We start from the raw sequence: 1,710 nt of genomic DNA, 5'->3' as shown, positions 1-1,710 counted from the left end.
TTTTGGAAAGTTATCGAACAGTTTCAAATCATACAAAGTTTTATTGGCTGTAGTTTTGTTTTGATTGTCTAGGATCACACCATCGATCATGCCGTCCTCAACAGCCACAAATTTACCTTGGGCATCTTTCGGCTTTGTGTTCGCCGTCTGTTTCGCCGTGCTCGACGAGGGTACATTCATAAACGGCACCTCAGCAAAATTTCACCGATTTCTCTGGCGAAAACGGCACCGCATTTGGCGAAAACGGCTACTATGTGTCGGGCTCAAACGGTACCTCAACTTTTAATAATGATAAGAACGATTTTTGTAGTGATATATATGGTTTATTTACATGGTATTTGATGTATTGACATGTTATTGGGTGTATGTGATGTATTTACATGGTATTTACATATATTCATATATACAGTTCTTCAGTTCTTCTAATCGTCGGCCATTTCTGGTGTCCCCCGCCGTGATATTGCTGGAATATTGCTAAAAGCGGCGTAAAACCATACTCACTCACTCACTCACTCTAATCGTCGGCATGTCCATCGTCATCTTCATCGTGTTCACAATATTGGCCCATGTACAACCGAACATTGTGAGAGTACTTGGCCCAGGGAGAGGTCTCCATCCTTGTATCGTCGCCATATGTCGAAAATCTCCTCTTGACGAGATGTGGAAGATTTGCGCACATACGCCCTGAGTCGTCCCTCCTGAATCAGTCTTGACTGTAGAGGCAACAGACGGGCCTCTCTGAAGAGCTCTGGGATCAATCTGTAGATCCCCAGGGACTGCTCCCCCACCTTTTTATTGATACGTCTGGGCCAACTTAAAACGTGAGAAAACATTTTAATGTATAATAAAAACATTTTTATTGTTTATTATAGGTTATTTTTATTGTGTGTATTTGTATTTGAACTATTTGTATTATTATTACCTTCCACAAAGTTGTTCGTCCTGACAGCTATGTTGAACACAGACCAGGATCTGGGAGAGAAGGTGGGATGAGCGATCCACTGGGTTTGAAAGTAGTTGATCAGATCACGCAGTTTGCCATTGGCGGGGACACGCCCTGTTATTCTCCAGAACATCCTCGCGATGTCGGCTGGTGGTAGAAAGGGGAGTGCCATGATTTTCCGTACAAACTTGTGGATGTTACTTGTTCCTTTACCTAAAACATAATACGTTCAATAACTCTACTGTAACAATACACTATTCAACATTTAATTGACAGCTTATTGTAAATTACCGAGAACAATTACACCAATCAGTTATTGATGATGAAACGTTGGCCACAGGGAAGTTTTAATAATCTGCCTTCATCACAGTCAAATTCAAATTCGGTACCAACCTGTAACCTGTAATATCCATTTGTCAACACGGATATCACTGTAGCACTTCCCCTTTCATCTATTAAAACATCTATTGTCTCCAACATTAAAGGTATCCATGTTGTTTGTAAACACCAACTCACGTGCACCGGCGAAAAAAGTCCCACTTCCGGTTATCTTGATTACTTATGACAAATTTAATATGGTGATAAATTGGACCACATTTCTAAATCGCTAATCTTCATTAGGTTGGCTCACTTATAACCAGTTTCTAAGTTGTGGGTCCACTCCTTCCGTGATATATAATAATAGATCTAGTCATCGACACAGGTATGCCCACATTTGTATATCGCTGGGATTCATTTGGCTGACTAAGTCATTTAGTTGGCCACGA

The 1,710-nt window shown here is 40.8% G+C and overlaps 1 protein-coding gene across 1 annotated transcript; it reads right to left on the bottom strand.

Annotated features, from left to right (window-relative positions):
- Positions 1 to 500: 500 nt before the first annotated feature.
- On the bottom strand, positions 501 to 1,490 carry LOC125381885. Its single transcript, XM_048399223.1, has 2 exons — positions 923 to 1,490; positions 501 to 814 (listed from the first exon to the last, which is right to left on the bottom strand). The coding sequence occupies exons 1-2, from the start codon at positions 1,113 to 1,115 to the stop codon at positions 552 to 554; spliced, it is 456 nt and encodes a 151-aa protein (XP_048255180.1). The 5' UTR covers positions 1,116 to 1,490; the 3' UTR covers positions 501 to 551.
- Between the last annotated feature and the right edge of the window lie 220 nt (positions 1,491 to 1,710).

This window comes from Haliotis rufescens, unplaced genomic scaffold (assembly GCF_023055435.1).
Source record: "Haliotis rufescens isolate VD_foot unplaced genomic scaffold, xgHalRufe1.0.p SCAF_2, whole genome shotgun sequence".
Taxonomy (NCBI): domain Eukaryota; kingdom Metazoa; phylum Mollusca; class Gastropoda; order Lepetellida; family Haliotidae; genus Haliotis; species Haliotis rufescens.
Note: the sequence above shows the minus strand (reverse complement) of the source record. Positions and strands in the feature narration are given on the sequence as shown.

Excerpts from the sequence above, each read along its gene's own strand:
- LOC125381885 (XM_048399223.1), bottom strand. The coding sequence starts at position 1,115 with ATGGCACTCCCCTTTCTACCACCAGCCGACATCGCGAGGATGTTCTGG. Across the intron at positions 815-922 it reads GACGAACAACTTTGTGGAAG|GTTGGCCCAGACGTATCAAT; the intron begins GTAATAATAATA and ends CTCACGTTTTAA.